The 23,874-nt window shown below is 51.6% G+C and overlaps 1 protein-coding gene across 6 annotated transcripts in view; it reads right to left on the reverse strand.

The window, feature by feature from the left end:
- Positions 1-3,116: 3,116 nt before the first annotated feature.
- LOC128844813 (ankyrin repeat and fibronectin type-III domain-containing protein 1-like) overlaps positions 3,117-23,874 on the reverse strand; it is a 601,031-nt gene continuing 580,273 nt past the window's right edge. For 5 of the 6 annotated variants that reach the window (XM_054042827.1, XM_054042824.1, XM_054042825.1 and 2 more), the window contains 13 exons: positions 22,834-22,924; positions 20,588-20,695; positions 19,590-19,689; positions 18,802-18,934; positions 17,330-17,449; positions 15,790-16,005; positions 14,791-14,957; positions 14,161-14,311; positions 13,030-13,198; positions 11,422-11,588; positions 8,881-9,091; positions 6,820-7,475; positions 3,117-4,494 (listed from right to left, as the gene is read on the reverse strand). In XM_054042827.1, coding sequence (XP_053898802.1) covers positions 4,207-4,494; positions 6,820-7,475; positions 8,881-9,091; positions 11,422-11,588; positions 13,030-13,198; positions 14,161-14,311; positions 14,791-14,957; positions 15,790-16,005; positions 17,330-17,449; positions 18,802-18,934; positions 19,590-19,689; positions 20,588-20,695; positions 22,834-22,924 — 2,577 coding nt within the window. In that variant the 3' untranslated portion in view covers positions 3,117-4,206. The remainder of the gene's footprint in view (positions 4,495-6,819; positions 7,476-8,880; positions 9,092-11,421; positions 11,589-13,029; positions 13,199-14,160; positions 14,312-14,790; positions 14,958-15,789; positions 16,006-17,329; positions 17,450-18,801; positions 18,935-19,589; positions 19,690-20,587; positions 20,696-22,833; positions 22,925-23,874) is intronic. The other variant, XM_054042826.1, reaches the window with a different exon arrangement.

Here is a 23,874-nt window from a genome sequence, read left to right on the forward strand (position 1 = left end):
CTTCCTCTGTGACTGTGGGAACGACACTTAACAGCTCTGTTCCTCACTTCTTCGCCTGCCTCTCAGGGCTCTGAGGATCACTGGATAGTGGACGTGATGGACTCTGGATAGGGAAAGCACTCCCAGTGTTCCAAGTGCTACTCTGCAAAGTGGCCACTGCTTTCTGAAACGGAGCTGCAATGTGTTTATTTGACCAGGATTATCTGCTAGTAACGTGACATGGAGAGGTCACTCTGCTTGTGCAGTAGCTGGAGCTCTTTGAGATGGATGTCCTCTCGGGGGCTTCACTCCAGGTGCGCCCCATGTGGCTTTGATCAAAGTTTTGGTAGCAGTGCCTGTTCACCCCATGCCCTACACATCCTCATGCCCAGCAGCAAGGGTATATAGGGCTGCACGAGGGTATATAGGGCTGCACGGAAGAACCGCCCTCAATTCCTTCTCATCTGCCAAGTCCCGCAGAGCAAACTCTGAAGCAGAGGATGGGCAGTGGAGCTCCCACATCTCAAAGAACTCCAGTTACTGCATAGCGTGAATAACCCCTCCTCCTTCTTTGAGTAGCGTCCCTATGGGAGCTCCACTGCAGGTGACTTCCCAGCAGTATCCTCATCAGGAGGAGGGAGAACTGGAGCGGAGTCCAGTACTGAAGACACGACTCCATTCCCAAGGGCAGCATCTGATCTAGAAGAATGACCCACCACACAGGGTTTGGAAGAGGTACATATTGATAGGGTTACCATACGTCCGGATTTTCCCGGACATGTCCGGCTTTTGGGGGCTCAAATCCCCGTCCGGGGGGAAATCCCCCAAAAGCCGGGCATGTCCGGGAAAATCGGGAGGGAGGGCTGGGCCGGGGTCGCGGTGCCGGGCGCGCGGTGCCGGGCCGGGAGCCGGGCCGGGGCCGCGGGGTTGGGCCGCCGAGGGGGTGCGCGGGGCCGGGCCGGGAGCCGGGCCGCCGGGGGGGTGCGCTGGGCCGCGGGGCCGGGAGCCGGGGGGTCGGGCCGGGAGCCGGGCCGCCGGGGGGGTGCGCTGGGCAGCGGGGCCGGGAGGTCGGGCCGGGAGCCGGGCCGCCAGGGGGTGCGTTGGGCCGCGGGGTCGGGAGCCGGGGAGTCGGGCCGGGAGCCGGGCCGCCGGGGGGGTGCGTTGGGCTGCGGGGCCGGGAGCCGGGGGGTCGGGCCGGGAGCCGGGCCGCCGGGGGGGGGGGGTGCGTTGGGCCGCGGGGCCGGGAGCCGGGGGGTCGGGCCGGGAGCCGGGCCGCCGGGGGGGGGTGCGTTGGGCCGCGGGGCCGGGAGCCGGGGGGTCGGGCCGGGAGCCGGGCCGCCGGGGGGGTGCGCTGGGCCGCCGGGGCCGGGAGGTGCGCTGGGCCGCCGGGGCCGGGAGCCGGGGGGTGCGCTGGGCCGCCAGGGGCCGGCTGGCAGTGCTGGGCGGGCCGGGGGTGGTCGGCCGGGGGCCGGGGCTGGCACCCCAGGGCCGCAGCCGACCCAGGCTGGAGCCGCCGGGGGGGCCAGCCTGGGCCGCACCTCCTCCCCCCACACCGCCCCTTACCTGCCCAGGCTTCCCGCGAATTAAATGTTCGCGGGAAGCAGGGGAGGGGGCGGAGTTGGGGCGGGGGAGGGGGCGGGGCTGGGGGCGGGGCCAGGGCCCCGTGGAGTGCCCTCCTTTTGGAGGCACAAAATATGGTAACCCTACATATTGACAGTGCAGATCTCAGCATGGGGCACATTTAAATAATGCCATAGAGATAGATATCAAGTTTGTGCAATGGACTGGCACTTTAGGACAAGGTTGTGTATTGGCAGATTCATAACAAGAAATAACACGTCCAGAAATCCCCCTGGAGAGTCTCTGGGTGTAGATTTTGGACCTGTCAGCAATTGAGATGAACAGCCTGGGAGACTTTTTAAAAGATTTGGTTCTGTTTGATGGGGTTTCAGGAAAAACAATGGAAGATGGAGGACTTGGCTGATGTAAAATTCAGAGGACATTTTCAGTAGATACTTAGGTATGGACAAACTGTTAGGTATGGAAAAACACCTTCAGCAGTAACTAGAATTCTTCGAGACATTTGTCCCTGTGGATTCTCCATGAGCTACTCCTTTGGTTTGGAGTTCCCTCTGCAGGACTTCACACATGAGAAGAAACCGAAGGTGATTTGCCTGCGCAGCCCTATATATCCTCAGTATGGGGCATGAAGAGGCGCAGTTTCATGCATGGATCCAATGGGCACTGCTACCAAAAATCTGTGATCAAAGGAGCATGGGGCACATACACACCTGAAGTGGAGCACCCATAAGGGACTCTACTCAAAGAAAAACTCTGAGATTAATAATCCTACTCCTTCTTCGGGCTGGAAAACTGGGACCAGTTTTAACCTGCTGAAAGTTGTCTGCAAAGGAAAATGAAAACGGGCATATGCCTTTTTTTATTTTCATTTGTAGATTGTCTTTAAAATACCATCAATGTCTCTGGGATGGCTTCTTGGCTGACTACAGTGGAGCTCCATCTATTTACACCAGCTGAGGATCTGAGCCAACCCTTCACCTTGGAACATGACTGTGATGTTTGGTGGTGAAGGGCTTGCATTGCAATGTACTTCTCATCTTCCTGTATGAAGTACTGTTGACTTTACCCAAAAAAGCTATTCGAAAGAACATTTAAACAGAGATGGCAGCAGCTAGCCCTCAGAACGGCAGCATGTATAACCATTAAGGTACCAATTCCGAAATGTGGGGTGATGCCTGTGTCTGCATGGAGTCCAATGGAGCATTACAGAATCTGGGCCTAAACTGCGGAAAAATAGAGAGGGGAAGAGAGGGGCACTGTCAACATAGAAATAATATTAATCTTAGCCTGTTACTAATTACACCTTTGATTACTGCAAACAAATAGTTTTAACATCTAACTTACTGTTCACCCTTTAAGTTCTGTTTTCCTGTTGCTGTCACTCAGCTTGGGCCTTGAAACTAGATGAATCAATTTCACTGTAAGTTTACAGTTGTTTTCCTTCTCTGATCCTCCAGCCCTACCACAATGCTCTTGTTTGTGGGTTTCCAATGGTTCAGACAATGGTTTAATTCCCATGCCAAACCTCCTTCCATTGAATTACAGAACAACAAAAACCCAAACATTTCTATTCATATTTTGTTCCTACAGACACACACGCACATAATGTAGGCCTTACCTAAGTTGACAGTGTCCTTTTAAACAGTCTGCAGGCTGTGGGAAGTCCAGAGTTTAAATTCAGAACCTCATTCTAGTAACATAGGCTATGAAAATGTGCACTATGCATCAGGCCACAAGAAGGAAAAATGTGATACATTCTCAGCAACACAGCCATCTTTACTATGGACCACAGGAGTTCAAAAAACAACCTTAGTTAACAAGAGACCTAGTCGCTAACAAAACATCATGCTATTGGACATATAAGAGAGGCCAATCACAATCACCAGAATAAAACGGTAACCAAAAGAAACAAAACCTAACAGAAGTGCTAAATGCATTGTGGGAAATGCTCTGTAGCAAACCTATATTGGCAACATCAGTGAGTGTCAGTATGTGTGCACGCATGTGTGCGGTTTCCTTTTGCCTTTAAAAGAAGTAAAAAGGATGTCCGGCTTTCACACAGCTCCAGTGTTTCTTGCACTTTTTTTTTAAAGGAGAAAAAATAATTTTGTTCCAAGAACTGTGTGCAATAAAGTGTTTCTCCTGGTATAGAAACAAGGACAGTTAACAAAACAATCTTCTCTGCAACATCTTTTCAAGTTGCCTCCTTCTCCCATCCACACTCCCCACACCGCCTGGAAATCTCTGGCTTATCCTTCAGTAAATCCCAAATTTAGATTGTACGAGGGAGGGGGAGAATTATGTATTGTTGCTGCTGCTTCTTTGTGATTTTTTTCTACTCACTCTTCCTCCCTCCTCACAAAATATTGACTTTCAAAAATCCTATTCCAGCTACTGCTCCCCCCAAAGCTGTGAGGTCTTCTGTGCTCCACCTCATCTCTTGCAGTCATAAAAAACAAGTCTTGATGTGTCTTTGGTTAAAAAAAAAAAAAACACAAACAAGTAATACACAGCCTAGTGTGATCCTATTCCACCCTGGGGATGTCTGATGAGAGGGTGTCTGAGTAGGAAGGAAGCATTGGAGACGAGCTGTTTGCTCAGTGGAAGTTGAGGTTCCTCTAGTTTACCCTGTCCACTCCCCTCCTTTCATACTGTGGTTGCTGGCCCATACTGGAACAAAAGAGGGGATGTCTCTTTGATTCGGACATAGAACCGCCCCTCAGGCCAGGCGTTGTGGAGAGAGAGGGGTAAGAAGTCGTCGGGCAGCCACTGCTCGGTGTCGTCTGACACGAACACTAGTCCAAAGTGATCCAGCTGATCCTCGCTGTAGCAGAAGGCATCCACATTGCCCAGCACATTCCGGGAGACCTCATTCATCTCCAGCACCACCAGCTTCACCACCTCTTCTGCTGACATCTTGGTGGTGACGTGCAGCTGTGGAAAGAGGGGGCAGAGAGACAGATGGTCAGCGGGGAATAAGAGAACCGGGAGGTGTCACAAGCCCGCAGGCATGAACCAGTGCATCTTGAGCAGATCCCTTGCAAATGAAAGGACTTAGGGACCTAGCCCCAATCCTGCAAACGCTTGGACACAATGTGAAGCATGTGCAGGATCAGGGCCCTAGCTGGGGGCTAATTCTGTCCTTCCTTGTCCTTATGACAGTCTGATGGGGACTGCCCTCTGAATTTTAAATCACTGACAAGCAGCTAACCTCCTCTCAGCTTGGGGCTGTCAACTACTGTGGGTATGTCTACACTGTGAGTTGGCGGTGTCATGGCCAGCTCGAGGAGACATGCCCATGCTAGCTCTGATCCAGCTAGTGCGCTAAGCACTGAGGGTAGCCATGGTGGCGAGAGCAGTGGGAGGGGCTAGCCACCTCCAGTACGTGCTTACTGTCTTGGATGGTGATGGACACGGGGCAGCCACTTTGGGGGTGACCCTGTAGTGTTAGTGCACGCCAGCTGGATCAGAGATAGCGTGAGTACGTCACCTCATGTTGGACATGACCTCTCCAGCTCCAAGTGCAGACCTACCCTGTCAGAGGCACGGGCCAGTCCTGAAGGTTTGAAGCAGGCAGCTATTCCCATCACCACGGGGGGCCAAGCTCCCATTTCCTTTGGCACACTCATGAGAGCTATGTGCAACATCCCGCAGTGTGGTGCGGTGCAGCTCCTCAGCCAGCCAGTGGGGCTAAGCTATCTTGTGCAGCTGAGCACCCAGCCCTGTGTTTTTAGCCTGGCATCCTTGGGGACAGCAGAAAATGCTTTAAAGCAGGCACGTCCTGTGTTTGCACCACCAAAAGCCATACCAGGCAACTGGGCAGATCCCCAGGGGCAGGCTCAGTTTGCACAGAAAGTGATGGTAACTTTTAAAATGAAAAATAAACTCAAAGAGTCACATTATCCTCTGCTTGTAAAGTCCCTGCTAGATAAATAGAGAGCACTCGTTATCTGCCCTCGCTCGAGGGCCAGAAAAACCTGCAGACGTCAGTGCTGTCCTTCTCTGCAGTTACAAGGGCAGGAGCGACAGAGGCTGCTCTGTCAGACCCATCGCTTTCCCAGAAGAGTGAAAGAGACGCTTTCACAGGGAAAGAGGCTCCATGTCTTGAAGGGAGGAAGGAAGCCCGTGCCAAAGAAAGGCCAGAGCAAGGGACAGAACACAGCCCTTCCCTGCTCAGACTCGGGAGAGACTGAGGCTGGAGAAGTGGAGTAAGCCTGTGCATGGGAGGGCAGAGGGATACGGCAGGCTGAAGTCAGTTGATGGAGAAAGCCAGAAAGGGTTGTTTGGAGCAGGATTCAAAGATGGGGAGGAAACTGTCCTTACAGTGAAGGGAGAGTGGTCCCACTTCCGTGAGCAAGAGCAGACTAGTTGCCAACTTCTTCAAAGCAAGAGAGGAGAAGACCCTTCTTCCGTCTCCCCACACAGGGGCCTCCTGCTGATAGCACAGCTACTCGGCCCTGGGGGCTGAGGGAAGGGAGGGGCTAGCTACACAGGATCAACTGGGTGAGGGGAGGTGACCCAGGATAAAGAGCAGGAAGGCTGGGTGAGGGGACGGTGACCCAGGATAAAGAGCGGGAATGCTGGGGAAGGGGACGGTGACCCAGGATAAGCCATGGGATCACTGCAAGGGATGTTGACCCAGGATACACTGTGGGAATGGTGACCCAAGAGAACATGTTGCATTGCATCTAACTGTCGAATGAAACAACTCTCTAGCAGCCCAGAAAGGAGGGTGTGGACTATGGAGTGGTGAAGCATTAGAGGAGGGGAGAGAGGGAGGGAAGACGCATGCCCCTATCAAAATGAGCTCCCTGGACACAGGGTTTCTGCACCGGCCAGCATCTCCATCAACCCCAGCTTCTGGCAAGGCCACACACATTGGGAACGGCACAGGCCTGTCTACCTGGCCTTTGCTCCTTAACTCTCCTGCCATCTCTAGCACCAAATCAGCCGTACTGGCGCAGTGAAGGTGGGGTACTGCTGCCGACACAGTGGGTACCAGCTCCTGTCATCTTGGCCTGCTGGGACGTCGGTGGCCATGCTGCACTGTGGAGCAGCGCTGATGGCAGCGGCAATAGCAGAAAATATTAAGGAGAAAAGCCTCAGTGGGAAGGTTGGACAGAAGCAGTATTCTCAGGCCTAGGGGCAAAGAGCCCCCTCACCGAGTGTCCCCCCAAGCCCTATTTACATCATCAGAGCTGGGGTTTATTGTTGCTGTTTGGAGCAGACTTTCCAGCTGCCCTGGGGGCACGGTGATACCTTAACGCTGGTCTCGTTGGACAGTCCGGTTTCATACTGAGGACAGACCCGTAAGGTGGCTGAGCCTGGCTTCTTCCCTCGGTTCGCTATGTATCCCAGCTCCGGTGGCTCCTGGAAGGTGCGAGTCCACTCCACTGAACGTGTCCGGAAGACAGGCTCAGAGCTTTCAACAGCCTGGCTGTGCTCGGGACTGAAAGCTGAGCCAGTGTCCAGCCTGAGCAAGCTGCACTGGCCCGTCGTCCTGGTTTCTGTCGGGGAGCTATCGACGGAGCCAGGACAGGACTTCCTGGCCACCTGGAAGAGGGGCTTGGGGAAATCCAAGCTGCTTGTGCGGACGCAGTAGGCCTGACGCTTCTCTGTGATGCGGAGGAGCTCAATCTGCCGGCTGGGGAGGACAAAGTCACTGTCATACAGCTCTGGGGGTGGCCGGGGTTCCTCTGGGAGCAGCGGTGGGGCTTTGAGTTCATGGCTCTGCAGGACATCAGGGGCACTGTCCCTCAAGGTTCGGGCGATTTTTCTGCCACAGCACTCAGGCCCCAAGGAGTAAACCAGGTCCAGCTCCTTGGGGCTTTGGGCCCTGCTGGAATCATAGTCGCTGTCTGTAGCCAGGAACACCTCCGACGAGCCCTCCTCATCCGAGATCCCGTGGGAATCTGCTGGGAGTGAAAAGGAAGAGGAGGGTCACCATTTCTCTGAGTCAATGCAAAAGGATAGTGAAGCTGTCTGAGCATGATTTGACGTCCAGGCAGCAAAAGCCAGAAGGCATCACCCCCCTACTGCGGGCTGAGATATTTGTGCCTCTACCTGGGTAAGTTGATTCAGTCAACGTCTGTCTGCAAGGGTCAAAAGTGAGCAAATCTATGAATCTGAAGGCAAGAAATAGCTTTATCCTCTGGGCTTCTGATTTCCAGCTTTTATTGACATTTACTGGTGAAAGCCCGTGTCCAAAATTAAAATCTAAGCCACTAAATATCAGTTTGAAAAACCAGAATGTGACGTTTACCAGGTGGCTTCAGTCCTCCACGCTCCCCACTGTTAGCATTGTTCCAGCTCCTGGTCCATTTCCCCTACACTGCACAGCTGGAGATGGATCTGTTCACTCAGCATGAGAGCTGCAGAAAAATGATGCTTCCTGAGTGAACATTCCACCCTCCTCCTTGACTTCTAGCAAATGACCCTCAGACCACGAAACCACTGTGTCTGAGTTCTCAAGGCCCGTCTTTGACTCCTCCTTCCCAGTGCTGCTCGTTCATTCACTGGGGCAGTGCCTACTTAACATGGGGCTCATGGTACTCATTCAGCTATGTAAATGCCACCTTGGCTTTGCAGCTGTCTTCTGCCTCTTGCTTTTCAGAGCCCTATGCACGGAGTCAGAGAAATATGCCAAGCCAGCAGAGTGATCTGGATTCTAGCCTGCCCCTGATTCATTAACTCAGCTGTTGGCTACGTTCTGATTCCAGGCAGCCAATTGCTATGTGGGTCCCCAGCACAGCTCCTTGAACCTTTATCACTGGTGATGGTACTAAAGACAGGATGCACCTAGATTTATTTTCCAGATCCCAGGTGGAATCTGCAGTGCTGTTACTTAGAGGCACCTGTTATGACTTGTGAGCTGAGCCAACTGAGTATGAAAGCTATTGAAATTGGACTTAGATGATCAGCTGCTTGGGGCAGAGCCTGTCCTTTTTGTGTGTGTGCCTAGCACAATGGAGCCCAGATCCATAAATGAGCCGTCTAGGAACCATAATAATAAATAATAATAATAATAATAAAGGATAATAAAGCATATTGAGCATATGTGGAATAATTAGATACCATCATTACAGAGTCATTTTCTATTCATAGCCTTAATGCAAGCATCAGATGGGATCTGGGTAGCAAAACCTTCCACTCTAACCTGACAGGTTTCCATGAAGGATCTGAGAATGCCAGACCCATTGGACTTTGAAAGCTCACCAGTCAGATTTCATTCACAGAATATTTACAAGCAGCTGCAACATTCCCAGTTGTATGATACACATGAACTGACTAGGCACCACATAACGTGCCAGGATCCCTTACCAGAGTTGAGCTTGCGGCTTGTTTCTGGAGATGGGGTGGGTGAGGGGAGGTAGTCCAGATGCGATGACGTGGACTGTGTTTTCTCTTTCATTGCACTGCTGGATTCATTGAGGAACCAGGTGAGAGGTACACCACAAGACGGCTGCTTGTACCGGGCATGCTGCAAGGCATCCATCATCCAGCGCATCTCACGCCAGATCTCCTCCATTTGCTGCCAGGGCAAAAGATAAAGAACCCATTTAAAAAAAATAACAGGTCTCTCCCTGGCCTCAAACAACCACAGGCAAGGTCACACATCCCTGAGTGCACAGGGGCCTGGTACTGGGATAACGGTGCCAGGAACATCCCCGAGGGGAGTCTTTTCCCAGAGGATGGCACTGCTGTCTCATGAGCCCCAGAATCCCTTGGATATAACAGCATGTAGCAATTCTGTAAGGTGTTTTATCTGCTGATCTGAAAGCACTTTGTAAAGGTTGGGTGAGAATCTATCTATCTATCTATGCATCTCAGGTACCGAGCTGGCCCCCATCCCAGGCATCTGAGCGCCTCACAATCTTTAGTGTATTTACCCTCACAACACCCCAGGGATAGGGAAGGGCTGTTATCCTGGTTGTATAGAGGGGAACCGAGGCACAGAGCAGCTAAATGACCAGGCTGTGATCACACAGGACATCTGTGGCAGACCAGGGAATTGAACCCAGATCTTCCATGTCAGTACCCTAACCACTGGACTATCCTTCCTCTCCCCTGTTGAAAGAGGAAACTGCAGCACAGAGCGGTGATGGTGCTTGGGAACCAGGTCAGCAACAGAGCCAGTAACAGAACTCAGCTCTCTTAGCTCCCAGCATGGTGCCCTAAGCACCGGAACATGCTACCACGCTCATCTAGTAGCCTCTGCACAGCCTGTCCCATTTGCAAGAGCTCCTTGCTGTGGGCATGGAAATGCTGGAAGCAAAGGTATGGCGTGCTCTTTGCATTTGCATTCCCAGCATGCACTTCCAAAGCCAGTCCTATCAGGGCAGGTTTCAGGCTTGCCATTAGCATTGTTCATGGGAGCATTGCATCAGAGCGGGGTGGCTTGACAGAGCGCCTGCTGCTGCCACTTCCCCTGCAGACCATCACTGCTAGGTCAGCGAAGCACTGTAAAGGTACTTCAATGCAGGACAGCAGAGCTGATAACTACAATGGAAATGGCCCAGAGCCTCAAAGGTTTCAGACTCCTAATGCCCATTGATTCCAATGGGAGTTAGGAGCCTAAATACCTTTGAGGTTCTAGGTCTGTGAGCTGTAGATGATGCACACCTGGCAGAGGGAGATCCATGCCAGATCGTACTGTAAGGTGGATAGAAAGCTGGCTAGATCATCGGGCTCAACGGGTAGTGATCAATGGCTCCATGTCTAGTTGGCAGCCGGTTTCAAGCGGAGTGCCCCAAGGGTCGGTCCTGGGGCCGGTTTTGTTTAATATCTTTATTAATGATCTGGAGGATGGTGTGGACTGCACTCTCAGCAAGTTTGCAGATGACACTAAGCTAGGAGGCGTGGTAGATACACTAGAGGGTAGGGATCAGATACAGAGGGACCTAGACAAATTAGAGGATTGGGCCAAAAAAAACCTGATGAGGTTCAACAAGGACAAGTGCAGAGTCCTGCACTTAGGACGGAAGAATCCCATGCACTGCTACAGACTAGGGACCGAATGGCTAGGTAGCAGTTCTGCAGAAAAGGACCTAGGGGTCACAGTGGACGAGAAGCTGGATATGAATCAACAGTGTGCTCTTGTTGCCAAGAAGGCTAATGGCATTTTGGGCTGTATAAGTAGGGGCATTGCCAGCAGATCGAGGAACGTGATCGTTCCCCTTTATTCGACATTGGTGAGGCCTCATCTGGAATACTGTGTCCAGTTTTGGGCCCCACACTACAAGAAGGATGTGAAAAAATTGGAAAGAGTCCAGCGGAGGGCAACAAAAATGATTAGGGGTCTGGAGCACATGACTTATGAGGAGAGGCTGAGGGAACTGGGATTGTTTAGTCTCCAGAAGAGAAGAATGAGGGGGGATTTGATAGCAGCCTTCAACTACCTGAAGGGGGGTTCCAAAGAGGATGGAGCTCGGCTGTTCTCAGTGGTGGCAGATGACAGAACAAGGAGCAATGGTCTCAAGTTGCAGTGGGGGTGGTCCAGGTTGGATATTAGGAAAAACTATTTCACTAGGAGGGTGGTGAAACACTGGAATGCGTTACCTAGGGAGGTGGTGGAGTCTCCTTCCTTGGAGGTTTTTAAGGCCCGGCTTGACAAAGCCCTGGCTGGGATGATTTAGTTGGGAATTGGTCCTGCTTTGAGCAGGGGGTTGGACTAGATGACCTCTTGAGGTCCCTTCCAACCCTGATATTCTATGATTCTATGATTCTATACCAACCTAAAGTGGGTAATCTGATGATGGACATGGGAGCCTCTGGACAACCCATACAAGGTGCACAGAATGCTGGCATGGCAGCCCAGCCCTGAGCAGGCCCCACTCACTACATCCCTCTGCTGTCACATACCTGTATGTAGTCCTGAACCTGCTGGTGCCTCTGCTTAGCTGTGGAGAGCTCAGCATCTGAGAAGGCTTCCCTGAGGCTCTGCTGGGAAAGGAGAGACTCCAGCTCCAGGAGCGCAGACACCTGGCAATACTGGCTGATGAACTCTCGGTCATACGTGAAGAAGTGAACTGGAAAAGCAAAAGGTGAGAGGGGAAGGTCAGGTGATGGCGGGAGGGACACTGCGAGGTGGGAATGGCTGATGCTGTGTGAACAGACTGAACCCGGCGAGATGCATCAAGAACTCTGAGGACAGGACTGTACACATGGGAAGGCTGAATTCTGCCCAAAATTACATGAGGGGAGAGTGTTCTCCATTACTGAGGGTGAAACCCACAGTTGGGGAAAGCAGGATTGAATGAGTATGGACAAAGGCCCATCTTTTGTTACCACCACTAACTCGACAACAGCTCCCATAGTGCAGTGCTAGCCCAGGTCCCAGTACTGGATTTAGCATTATCTCAGGGAAGTGACATCCTCTATGGAGATGGCTGGAATGGGATGGAGGGAGTGGCCCTCCTCACAGGTGTATCTGAGCTGTAACGAGGGGCAGCCATTGTTCTCTCCCCCTGGTGGCTGCCCAGAAGAATGCAGAGTATGCATGACGGGGGCTGAGCTGGGATACCAGAAAGATGCAATGAATGGCAGGGTGTAGCAGCCGCCGTCACTGTTCTGCTAGCATCTATCATGCTGCTCTCTGAAGAGCTGGGGGGTGAACAAGCTAGTGTGGTCAACAATCCAGGCAGCTGGAAAGACCTCAGTCAGCAGCATCACATACAAAAGCAAAAGGCTCGTTCTTGTAAGCTTTGAGTGGACCCAGCAGACTGAGCCATTTCAGTCTGCCCTCATCAGCAAGCTGTGTGGCAAAAGCAGGCTTTGCAGCTACAGCAGCTACCCCAGCGCCTTGCTTCTCTGGAGCCACAGTCCTGCTTTCTCCCCTGGAGCCCCTGGCTCCTGCAGACACTACAGGACAATCCCACTTAACAAGGACAGCAGGAGACTTTCCCCTTCCACCACACAGGAGAGGACAAGGTGGATCACCGCGACATGGAAGAAGATACCCACCTCTCTACGGGGACCGGATCAGCACTCCTGTTATCAGGGACAGGCAAGACAACCACAAAACCCACGACAATGTGAGTTCCCACCCACTCCCTGGCACCTGAGAAGCTTTGAGAACCCCTCCTGCACATCCTCCTTCCCTGGGGGACCTGCATCCCATCAGACTCTAAAAGCTCCTCTTCCAGGAACTCCAAAAGCCTTCCCTAAGGTGGGATTGCTCCTGCACTGACTGTGGTGGTGCTCAGCACTGATGTGACTCTCTAAACCACTGGAAGACTAACTCCTCCCCGCTGGCTTTGTTAGGGCAGGGGAATGTGCCCCTAACCAGGGGGAAGATACTGCCTATCACTGCAGGGCCCAAAGGGTTGTGAAGGGTCTCGTGGGGAAGGAAGGCAGGAGAAGGGCAAGAGGGAGGTGTTCTGGAGCAGTACCGTGCAGGTCACAGTCAGATCCAAGATTAGAGGACACAGGAGGCAGGGATGGTTGGGCTGCCTCTGCTGATGTTCTCACCTAGCTCAAAGATCTGGAGAGGCAGCGTGAGAAAGCCAGAGCGAGGGGTGTAGGGGCTATTCTGGCCTGGGGCAGTGCAGACGTCATCAGATGGAGGAAGCAGCAGGAGAAAGGAGACTTGTCCCCCGAAGTCTAGCACCTCCTGACTGTACAGACGGAAATCTTTAGCCTGCAGCATTCAAAGAGAAAAGCAGGAACAATGCGTGATTTCCGCCAGTGTAACCAGAGCAGCACAAAGTCATCGCCCCTCTTGGTTTTAGGCAGGAATGTCTCAAAGCGTGGCTGATGGCAGAGCGCTCCCTTGCACACTGAGCATGCTTTGAGCATCACCACTTCCCATATGTCAAAGGCTCCCATTGGAGTCCCCCACTGATGGGGAGATAATTAGCATCCATCATTTACTCCCCAGGTGCCAGGCTCCATTGCTTTGTTATGCTGTATTACCATCCCAAATCCTCTTTGTTCTGGGATAGCTTGGACACCTCACCTCCTCTGATAGCCTCTATGCTTCTGATACAAGTCGACTTCCTTAAAGCAAAATCCAAGAGAGAGAGAGAGAGAGACCCTCCACCCATCCCTGCAGTGACCTCAGCCCCAATCCAGCAATGTATTTATGCACATACCTAATGTTAAGCATTAGGAATGCTCACCTGCCTATGGACCTTGCTGTATCAGGACCCTGGGTTGGACATTGAATGGAGGGAAAGGGATCAATTCTCATTGTGCCCCAGTGAGTCCAGCTCCCACCAGAGGTTAGCTGGAAGAGGTGTCCCGTCACTGCAGTGAGATGAAACAAGTCACCTCAGGCAGAGCCAGGTGCTACTGCCAATCAAAACACAACTGTTTTGTTTTAGGTCCAAGGGCTGTTACTTAGGAGGTACCGAACTCGGAGAGTGGCTCCCAGCTCTGTCTCTGGGGCAGGGACAGAGACATGCTTGTAGCCAGGGAGCCCCACAAACTCAATTCAGTTTGTGGGGCAAGGAAATACAATGAACACTTTAACCACAAAGGGGCCAATCCCGCCTCCAGAGGCTGAGGTGGCTGATTTGCCACGGCACAAGCCAGCCGGCTGTGCGGACCACAGCTCCAGCCATTCCGCCCACACCCCTCAGCTCCCATTTCTACCAGTACCTCTCGCAGGGGGATGTTGACCAGGTTCACCAGCTCCTTAATGGCCCCTTGGAGCTCCTGATACCAGGGGTTCTGGGAAGTCTCAGACTCTGGCTCAGTGGGACTTGGTTCCTCCAAATTGGCCAGGTTCTGTAGCCACTCCCACTCCTCCCTGGAGAAGGAGAGACAATCACAGAGAGAAACCAGAGACTCATCATTCAGGACTGTCCACAGCCACATGTCAGTGAGCATGCATTAGCAAGTATGTACTGTGAGCCATGGCATTCATCCCTGAAATGCAGCCTGAGCTTCACCTTCCTTTGGGGAGGCATCTGAACAGTAGCCAGCAGCTCCTCATAACAGTCAGGACTGGCGAAAGAGCAAGAGGGAAGAGCACAGGGCCCTGGTTTAAATCTCTGCTACAGGGGATAGCACTAGGTCATGGTTCAATTATAGCTCACAGAGCAGCTGGTGCCTTGCATGTCCCAGGCAGCAATGGACTGGGTTTGGAGCAGAATGTAAAGCTAACGGCAGGGATGATAGTGTGGGACAGGCAGGTAGTAAAGGTGGGATTTGGGGGTCTGGATTTCAGAAATGATCTTGGTTGGCCAAGCTAAGCAACTCAGGACTTCAGCTGCTCTGCATGCTCACCTGGAGATGTTGGGATTGGTCCGTATTTTCACATGGCAAAGGATATTGGGTAACTGTTCAGGCACCAGCACTCGGATCTGGTCTACTGCACTGCAGAGCTTCAGATAGGCCAGGTAGAGGCCTGGGGCGAGGGCTTGGCTGCTTCTCTGGTGGTAAGCCAGCTTGTCCTGAGGAGAAAGAAGAGGTCAACATAAAGCATTCCACATGGCAGGACTCTCCCTCATCCTCTCTACCTCTATACAGAAGCGGCAGACGGACAATGGCAGGACTGGGGCTGTCAGGGATGGCTCTGAGAAACTTGCCCTTTTGGAGTCCTAGGCAGAGAGGGGTGAACAGACCTGGATAAAATAAGAACCAAACCAGGCCTCAGCCTCAGCCTGAACCACGTGTGCAGTTTGCATGAGTTCTGTTCAGTCATTTCATCTGCACTTCCAGTCTCCAGCCAGGACCAGCACCCCAACAGCTGGAAGGACTGGCAACCACACAAAAGAGCCTGTTGTCAGATTGCCAGCCCCATGTTGCAATCTCCCGAGATTCGAAAGCCTCGCAACCGAACTTTTTGAGGTTTGCCAGCTGCTAATCCTAGCTGGCATTGACAATAGCTTTGTGTCAGCAGCCTCAAGAGCTCCTTGTACAGGTGCTTGAGGAGATCTTGTTGAGACAGACACATGTCTAAAGGAACGAGAAAGGAGAGAGGCTGCAGTACAAGAATCAGAGGGTGCAAAGACAAAGGTAAGGCCAGGCCATCAGGGAAGGGGAAATTCTTTGCAGAGGTTTGCTAAGGGGCTGGGGAAAGAAACAGCCCAGGGAAGCAAAAGGAGCAACTGGGATAAAAAACGGTAAACAAGAATACGGAGAACTAAATACTGCATTGAGGGGACTCGCCACAGACTGCTCAGGAGAGACAGAGCCCAGATCGGCTCCTGAGCCTTATTCTCTTAAAACTTCCCATGATCCCTCTCCCCCCTCCAAGCCCTCCTTTGGCATGAGAATGGCCACCTGCATTGTCATCAGCAGCATATCCAGAGAGGTGGGCTCTTCTGGAGAGGAGACGGACTTGCGGCTTGTCTGCAGCTTGGAAAGGGGGACCCAGCGGACGCTCTCAAAAGTCTGGTTGGTTTTCACTTCCTTCAGTGTCACTATCAAGATGTTGCCCTGCTTGTCTTTGATTGGCTCAAAGAAGACCTGTCCCAAGTCCTGGATTCCTAGCAGTCCCTTCATAGACGGAGACATAGATAGGAGACTCGTTATGGGGCAACACTGACTGACCTGGCTCTGCAGGAAGCTAGCCACGCCATATCCTGAGAAGAGGCTGTTTCTGTGTCTGGGGAGGGGGCTGGAGTGGTGGGTTATGAAGGGCATCCTTTGTCTATCCAGTCTTGGCCAGGGTCATGCACGGAGGACCTCTTCATATACCACCCTACACCCCTCAGCTGCAGCATTTAGCCTGGCAGACTCCGAGAGGATAAAGAAAGTGATAGTGGTCAAGGGTGCTGGTAAGAGTGGCGGTCTAAAACCCGGGGTTATCATTAGGGCCCTACCAAATTCATGGTCTATTTGGTCAATTTCATGGTCGTAGGCTTTTAAAAATAATAAATTTCATGATTTCAGCTATTTAAATCTGAAATTTCACGGTGTTGTAATTTTAGAGGTTCTGACCTAAAAAGGAGTTTTGGGAGGGTGGGGGTCACAAGGTTATTGTAGAGTGGGTTGCAGTACTGCTACCCCTTACTTCTGCACTGCTGCTGGCGGCGGCACTGCCTTCAGAGCTGGGCAGCTGGAGAGCAGCGGCTGCAGTCTAGGAGTCCAGCTCTGAATACAGAGCCGCCACCAGCAGCAGTGCAGAAGCAAGGATGGCAGGGTATTGTATTGCCACACTTACTTCTGTTCTGCTGCCTGCAGAGCTGGACCCTCAGTCAGCTGCTGCCACTGTCCAGCCGCCCAGCTCTGCAGGCAGCAGTGCAGAAGTAAGGGTGGCAATACCATACCATGCCATCCTTACTTCTGCATTGCTGCTGGCGGCAGTTTTGCCTTCAGAGCTAGGCTCCTGGGCTGCAGCCGCTCTCCAGCCACCCACCTCTGAAGGCAGCACAGAAGTAAGAATGGCAATACCACAACCCCCCTAAAAGAACCTTGTGACATCCCTGCAACTCCCTTTTGTGTCAGGACCCCCAATTTGAGAAATGCTGGTCTCCCTGGTGAAATCTGTATAGTATAGGGTAAAAGCACACAAAAGACTAGATTTCACCAGCGGAGACCAGATTGCATGGCCATGAATTTGGTAGGGCCCTAGTCCAACTTGTATCTCCCAACTTGTATCTATCACACACTAGGTCCTTGTGTTTCGCTAAGTAGGGTAGGGAGTGACTGGGTGTGTCTCATGACATCACTTCCATGTAATACTGCAGTAGGATTCCCAGGTCAGAATGTCCCCCTGCTGACATTACTGGATTGGTACAGCGAGTCTGTCTCGATAAGAGATGCCCCACACAGCGGGGCTGTTGGGCCCACTGCTTCTTTCTCATGCACCTCCTCTCACCTGCATTTGTGAGATGGCCAGCAGCATCTTGAAGCGCGTCTGCAGGATGCAGGAGCAGGATGACTGGGAGACGGTGAGACACTGACGCAGCCACAAGATCTCATCCCACATGCAGGCAACCTGCAGTGTACGGAGCAGAACCATCAACAACACGCCCCCACCTAGGATTTTACACCTTGCCCGTCACCCAGGAGACCTGTTCAACCCCCAGTAATGTCAGCACAGCTCAGAGACGAGGGATAGCTGCACAGTACAAGAGCAAAAATAAAACACTGGATTTGTGTAGGTCCTACATAAATGTTGTCCGTGCATTTTAACATCTTTGCAATCGAGGCCTTTTTAAACCTACATCTGGGACATCCTAGAAGGTGCTCCTCAGCAGATTAGAACCATTTTAAGATATGGGAGATCAAATGCTGGGCTTGAACTACTTGGCAGCGTCCCTTTCCACCACTTCAGTGCTGCCTCCAGAACACGCTGCACTACAGTGGTATCCTGTATGCCTGGTTCTGCATGATCCTACAGAAGTGACAACGCTGGTCCTTCAACGCTGCTACTGCAGCAAAAGGCAGCAGTGACACAGACAAACACAAGGCTGCTGAAAAAGAGGCAGAATATCCCTTCAGAGAAAGCTGGTACAAATCCGCAGCAGCGTAGATGAGTGGCACACAATAGGCACACAAAAGGGGGGGGGTCTATGCAGCCACTGCAAGCGGATATGTTATGTTTCTTCTCCATTAAAAGCTTCAGGCATGTTGTCAGGCTTGGGCTGTGTGGAAGCATCTTCCAGGAGGTTTCTCCATTAGTACAGAAAGTGGGATGAGCTACAGTCTTGGAAATCGCATGTGCCACTGAGCTCCATCGCCCCAACTGGTGCCAGTGGCTGCCAATTGGAGGTTGGCACTAGTGTACAGCTTGATTCACGCTGGCTCTGCCAGTATCTCACTGCAATGAGCTCTCCATAGCATTCTATAGCCATGCTGTGTAGAGTACATGAGGGTAGATCACAGAGAAATGCCCAGAGGAAACATCGGGAAGCCCAGGAGCTTCCAGATGTGCGGTGGTCTGAATCCTTGGTGTAAGTCACAGAAGTAGCACTCACTAATTTCATCTGCCTAGGCTGCCACTGACATGGTGCAACTGTTCTCAGCCCAGCTAAACCTCAGCCCATAGGACAAACCTGGATCCAATTAGCTGAGGGTGAAAGAACTGCAGTAGTAAATCATTATGGGGCTACTACATCTACTCAGCAATAGAAATGGAACAAGCCTGGCTTCAGACACTGACGGGTAAAATCTGAGTCTTTCCTTGATCTTGTCAAAAGAATCCCGCAGCAAAGCACTTAACTGGACGGTGCACTGCCCTGAGGCCTAATTTCACCAGTGCCTGTATGGTGGCGGCGTAGGAAAGGTGGCCTGCAATCCCAGGTGCTAAGGCCATAGCATGCAGGACAGAGTAGCCACATGTGTTACCTTGGTGAACCAGAGGAAGTCCTGCATGAGTAGGCAGGAGTAGGTGTCATCTATCTCCACCACAGGGATCTGATCCTCATGTGTCACCAGGATGTTGTCGTCTTTGTAGAAGATGGAGGTGAGATACAGGCCCCTGTGGGGAGAGAGGAGACAGATTTTGGGGGAAAGCCCATTATTGCTGATAGACACCTTTGGAAAATAACCTACCCTTTCTCCCACAGTGCACACGGGAGCCCAGAAGCAGGGATTATGAGATGCAGGAAAGCAGGGAAGGTGTGTGTAAGAGCAAGGGGAGAGATTTCCTAAATGACTGTGTTTTCTGCAGTCCCTCAGAGCTCCACTGTCCCCGGTGCTGAGGGCAAGCCAGCAGCCAGCTCCCCTTGCTGACTGGCTCATCCCTGAGGATAAGCCCATTTCCTCCAAGAGCAGAAACAGTTTTTTCTATTGAAACCCAGGTTTTCATTAAGTTTTGCTGCTGTTTTTATCACATGCAGGAAGCCAAGTCCAGGCCACTTTACGCCATGACAGTGTGGTATGAGTCTACAATGGGAGACATGCTCCCAGACATTAGAACATAAGAGCGGCCCTACTAGGTCAGACCAATGGTCCATCTAGCCCAGCACTGCGTTGTCTGACAGTGGTCAGTGCCAGATGCTTCAGCTCGAGTGAACAGAACCAGGCAATTTACTGTGTGATCCATTTGCTGTCATTCAGTCCCGGCTTCTGGAATGCAGAGGTTTAGGGACACCCCGAGGATAGGGTCGCCCCGCCCTTTCACCCGCACTTACCTTTTCAGACTCTTTAAGAACTTGCTGCCAGGGTGGAAAAGGTGCTTCAGGCTTTTGGAGACCGAGTGCTTCCTACTCTGGGGCTGGTTCTTGCAGGACTCTGGAGAACAAGGCAGCATAGAGAACAAATCGGGATGTGGGGGCGCTATTTGTACAGTGCCCACCACCACAGCATGCTGACCCTGGAAATGCTTAGTGCCAGCAAATGGTGCTGGGGTGACAGTTCTGTCTTTAATCAGAGACCAGGTATGGTGCATGGGTGGTGCAAGCGTCCCCTCATGGCCCCTGGGTTGGGTTTGACCCAGTGACCTGCAGGCAAAAGGCTCTATAGCCTGATACCAGCCCCACTTCTCTGCTAACTTGCTACATGCTTGTGAGACTTCTGCAGTTCCAGAACTCGGAGCAGAAATGCAGAGGTACAGCAAGAAAGGCTGTTCTGGAAGCCAGCAATACCAGTGATTTCAAAGGAGCCTCTGTGACACACCAGGACTGGGGTGCAGATCTCAGTCAGCCCAGAGCCTCTGGATGTTCCTCACCATGAAAGAGAACCTGGTTGAAATCTCCTCCCTCATGCTTTCACTGGCTGCCTCCTTCATGTCTTTTCAGACAGGACACTGGCAATGGCTTTGTCTCCCCCTTTCCTCTGATCCTGCTGATACCAGCAATGTACCAGTGGTTCCCAGTAGCTCCCTCTGCTAAGCAGCAATGCAAGTGGAGGGGGGCAGGACCACCCCAAAGCCATCTAACGTCTTCTGAACAGGCACCACCCCACCAAGAACAGCACTGTCATGTGCAAAGGAACATGCTGTAGGGAGGGAAAAGCTATATTGATTCTAGTGTTAAAACTCAGCTACCAGAACTACCCATCTTGTGCCTATCTGGTCTGACTTCATCCCTAGGAGCAACTCCTCCTAGCTAGTAGGGGTTGGCTCATGTACTACCCCAGCCTGTGCTGTAGAAACCGTAAGCTTTGCATCGGCCTGCAGACCCGGACTCACCATGGCAGACACAATGCTGATGCACAGTCTTCACCTGGCTGAGAAGGTGATCTAAGGCTTCGGCTTGTCCCCTTTGCCTTGGTGCTCTCCCATCATATTCCCGCCAGTCTATGGGGAAGGAGGGTGACTATTACCCCAGTGTAGGTTTGACAAGTGCTGAAGCTGCCTCAGGCTGATGGAGCCTCAGCTACCCCCTTCCAGCTTCACAGCTAATGTTCAGGAACAGCTGTTTCCTTCTATTTTCTATCCCACCCTCCAATGCCAGGTCTCCATTAAGACAAAGCATGCTACATGGCTCTTTACCTCATGGCTGCCTCATCTGCCCACTCCATAGGCAGGAGCAAACTACCGTAGTCATGTAATGGGGTAGGGGTCTACGGAGTCTGTGAGAAAGCCTTATTTATCTTCTTTTCTCTTGACCACAGGCCTCTCATGGCTATGCTTTCCCGAGATGGATGGGATGAAGTGAGCAACCCTGGGAGCTCAGTTAGTGACGCTAGCTGGGAGGCATTGCTGCCTAGAGAAAAAACAGAAGTCACCAGGGTGGCTCACTGGACAGGAGAAACTACATGCCTTGCATGGAATATTGGGCCAGATCCCCAGAGTATGCAAATGGATGCAGCTCTGTTGTCTTCACTGGAGCCGTGCACATTGACACCCGTGGAGGATCAGGACTGATATTTTTTAAAGCTACAGAGTATAGAGGAGGAGAGCCAAGATTCAGCAGAACAATAACACAGATGTTCCTTTCTCTTATGAATAGATGGGACAGGCAGATGTTGGAGCTGGAAGCCCATTTTGTGACGGCCATGCAAAACCTGCACTGTACCGTGGCAGCAAGTAGGCTTTGAAGACTGATCTTGGATCATTCTTCAGAGACAGCACAGATCTCTCTTTCGCTCCCCATCTCGCCCTGTCTCTCTCTCTCTCTCTGGGTCAGTTCGGGTTTTGGAGAGACACTGGCCATGATTAGCACCCCAGTGCCATCCACCCACCCAACAGTAACTGCGAGTGGTTGGACTTTAACAGCTGTGGCCAGCAGGAGGAGATGACAAATCAAGGTAAAGAACAAGGTCGTGTCTGTTGCTGCTCTTCACTGTTTGTTTAAAAATCTCTCCAGTGTCTTCCTCCAGGACTTCCCTGGAGCTGAAGCTTCCTGAGACCAGTCAGTGCTCATAGCACAACGCACCTAGACAAATAAATAAATAATCCCTCTGGCCAGCTCCAGCTGGTTACAAGGTGGCAGAGCAACTGAGCAAGGGGGAACCAGGGCTGACCGGTCTTTTACATTAGCTGTACGTTAAATTGGTTTAAATCCCCCTGTCTGGCACACTGCTGTTTTCCATGGAAAGTTCAGCTCTGTTAACTTTGGCTGGGAGTTGGCACTATTTTTAGGAGCTTTAAAAGCACCCAGGGAGGTGCCTGGCTATATTACATTAGGAACGAGAGGGATTTGTATACAGGGGAGTAATATTAAAGAAAATAAAAATAAACAAATAGTCTGTTTAACTTCAACTGGATTGATACATACCTGCTATATCGATATGCACACATATAATGCAAACACACGCACACACACACACGCACAGCCTGATTCTCATTATGATAAGGCAGCTTTACACTGCTCCTGCACTGTAAAGAGGCTTTAAAGTAAGTCTAAATGTAATTTATACTCACTTCCAGAACAGCGCACAGCCATTTCAGTGTAAATGGTAATCAGATGCACTATCTATACTATTTATACACATTACTGTACATGTTTTCACCCATTATTATACACACAGAGCAGAATGTAGATCCGTTTATTATTTATACATATGTTCTATAAACAGAGCTACATCTAGATTTATATATAGATCAACATATATTTATACACACATTATACATCTACATCCAAATCTCTCTATATTATTATACACACAGATCTACAACTGGATCTAGTTCTCTACATTATTTCCATTACACATACATCTCAAGATCTAGACGTAGATAGATATCTAGATTCTACTTTTGATTCACCATAAAGCTGCTTTACACTGCTTAGAAAGTGTAAAGGGGCCTTAAAGTGAGTAGAAGTCATTTACTCCCACTTTCAGGCCCTTTTTGCCTGCCAGAGTGGTGCCAAGTGGCCTTGCTATAAATTGGAGTCAGGCCTGTAACATCCAGAACCACCCTCAGAAGTCCAAGCCAGTTCACACAAGGCAGGCAGCAGCCCCCATAAGCAGTCCCCCCACGCTCGTACTTACTGGAGGGGATAGCAAAGGGTGGCACTGAGGCTTGCGGGGGTCCCCAGCCCTTCATGTTGTAGGCCGACACCTGGACATAGTAGGCCGTGCCCTGCATGGGGAAGTAAGCGGCAGTAAATATGACTGGAAAGTCTCACAGACACATAGCATTCCACTGCTCCCAGCACTTGTAAAGGAGGAGGGTTCCCTGCAGCCTTCCTTCCCCTGGAGCGTCTCCATGGCATTATCCACCCCCTGCTCCTGCTACACAGAGGAGAGTGCCATAAGCTGGGAGGGGCCAAATGAACGACATAGCCCGCAGTCATCTGTGCTCAAGCAGAAGCAGCTGCAGAACGGACAGTGACCTACAGCTCATGCCATGAGTTTGTCGATTGAGAGCTTTTGGGTTTTTTGGGAGATGGATGGACGGACCAAAGCTTTCAGTGCTCATGAAACAGAAGATGGTGGCTCTGGTTAGAGCTGGCACAGTGGGCCAGATTTTAGGTGCCTAAAGATGTGGCTAGGCACCTTGTGGGGTTTTCCAAAGCCCCTAAACTCCTTTGGCCCCATGTGTTACTGCCCTTCCACTCTGACCTGTAACATCCCATTGGTATTGCAGCTCCGTCACTGGCCATCCACCCTGACTCACAGCACTGCCTCCCTTTCTAGTCCTACACTGCCCTGCAGTTCTGTTGAAGACTTCCCCATCACTACCTTCAACACTCCTTCCTTCCTCCTGTCCCAGGCCCACACACAGCTCTGACGATGCGTTTTGATCCTGACCCGGCTCTTTAGTCCTGCATCTCTCACACAGCTCATTCAATCACACTCAATCTTTCCCTGCAGCACCCCCACTATCCCAACCCAGAGCCCCCATCTGACTCTGCTAATGCACCCCAACCCTGATCTGCAGCTTCCCTTGCTACTCAAGCCTAGGAGCTGTATGGAGCAGAGATGATCAATTATGCCAGACTGTGAGTGATTTAGGGTACGTCTACACTTGCAGTGGAGTGTAGAGTACAGGCACCAGCTAGCACAGGTGTAAACAATACATGGTGAGGC

The sequence above is a fragment of the Malaclemys terrapin genome, chromosome 10 (assembly GCF_027887155.1).
Source record: "Malaclemys terrapin pileata isolate rMalTer1 chromosome 10, rMalTer1.hap1, whole genome shotgun sequence".
NCBI classification, from domain to species: domain Eukaryota; kingdom Metazoa; phylum Chordata; order Testudines; family Emydidae; genus Malaclemys; species Malaclemys terrapin.